The sequence below is a fragment of the Sinocyclocheilus rhinocerous genome, unplaced genomic scaffold, assembly GCF_001515625.1.
Source record: "Sinocyclocheilus rhinocerous isolate Xijiao unplaced genomic scaffold, SAMN03320098_v1.1 scaffold27845, whole genome shotgun sequence".
In the NCBI taxonomy this organism is placed as follows: domain Eukaryota; kingdom Metazoa; phylum Chordata; class Actinopteri; order Cypriniformes; family Cyprinidae; genus Sinocyclocheilus; species Sinocyclocheilus rhinocerous.
The window spans coordinates 1-1418 of record NW_015668560.1 but is presented as its reverse complement, the minus strand read 5'-3'; the positions used below and the strand labels follow the sequence as shown (position 1 = coordinate 1418).

Sequence of the window (1418 nt, the reverse complement as noted above, 5' to 3'; positions counted from 1 at the left end):
GGAGGGCAAGAGGATGCTTACTTAAACAATATCTGTTTGCCAGAGTTTCGCTTCTAATAGATCGATGAGGGAGAGAGAAAAAGAGAGAGAAACTTAAGAGAGACACATTAGTCGTACTTGTTGCTGTGTCTGGCTGAGGGTGGGCAGCTCGCTAGTCAAGTTCATCCATTCCTGCTCAAGTTGAGCCAGTCGTCTGCGCAGACCTGGAGCTTCATTGTCAGTCAGCTGCAGTATCTGTGTGCCTGCACATTCTGCAGAAGCTTTTTGTGCCGAACGGACCTCCAGCTCCTTGAAGAACTCCTGCAACATGCAAACAAAGCCACATTCTTATTTTTGCATTTTGGGCATGATGCACATGTTCACATGGTATAAAAAAATAAATAATATAAACACAAATCAAATTCTAGTCACCGTGAGCTGGGTCAAGATTGTTCTGGAATTCAGTGGATCAGAATCAGACAAACTGTTCCACTTCTGAACCTGTTCTTGAGCACGACATATCCACACTTCTAGTTCTGTTGAGTTACACTGGAACCTACACATATAAGCGCACAGAAATACACACCTTTATTTATAACCTGATATAACAATGTGGCCTCTAAACAAAGGGATTTTACACTTTTTAATACCCTGGACCTCCAAATATGATGATCCATTTGTGAGGGGAAAATTATACCACTTCATTCCTCCAACAAAATGGCATTTTTAAAAACATTTTTTATTTATTATTTGATTACTGTTTTTCTCACACCTCTCATAATTCTTTCTGATCTTCTGTGTGGATTGTATCTTCTGCTGTAGTCGATTATGAAGCTCCATCCAGCGTATCAACAGCTGTGATTTTGGTACAGGCTGGCCTGGCCGCTCACGGCAACACCCCTTTTCCTGCAGGATCCTGAGTCGGTCTTGGATCTCCCACACCTGAGGCCTTGTGTCTTCCAGGACCTTCTGCAATCTCTGACAATGATAGAAAGTGGAAAAGAAAAGAAAAAAAGAAACGTTGGCGGGTTATTATGTCTTACCTTACACTTAAGACTATAAACATATGTTATAACAAACATTAAACTATTTATAAAAAGTATTTATTACTACTTTTTAAAATCATTTAATATCAAAACCTCATTATTTGCTTTTAAAAACTTAAAATGTAATATAATATAATATAAGTAATATTTATTACTACTTTTTAAAATCATTTAATATCAAAACCTCATTATTTGCTTTTAAAAACTTAAAATGTAATATAATATAATATAATATTTGGGTGACAAAATTAGTGTATTATACTTGATACTTAATATATTTTTTATACTTAATATACTTATATATATATATATAAAAGGTCCATTCGCTGATCTTCAAAGGATCAGTCATCAGATTTTTTTATTAAAATATCCAAAAACCACTAGAACAGTGTT

At 35.3% G+C, this 1418-nt stretch overlaps 1 protein-coding gene across 1 annotated transcript; it reads right to left on the bottom strand.

The window, feature by feature from the left end:
* Positions 1 to 93: 93 nt before the first annotated feature.
* Positions 94 to 957, bottom strand: LOC107734055 (nesprin-2-like; the record flags this gene model as incomplete). The annotated part of the gene is made up of 3 exons (XM_016545924.1): positions 94 to 300; positions 412 to 535; positions 752 to 957. Coding segments are annotated over 3 exons (537 nt in total), but the record flags the coding sequence as incomplete, so codon positions are not given.
* Between the last annotated feature and the right edge of the window lie 461 nt (positions 958 to 1418).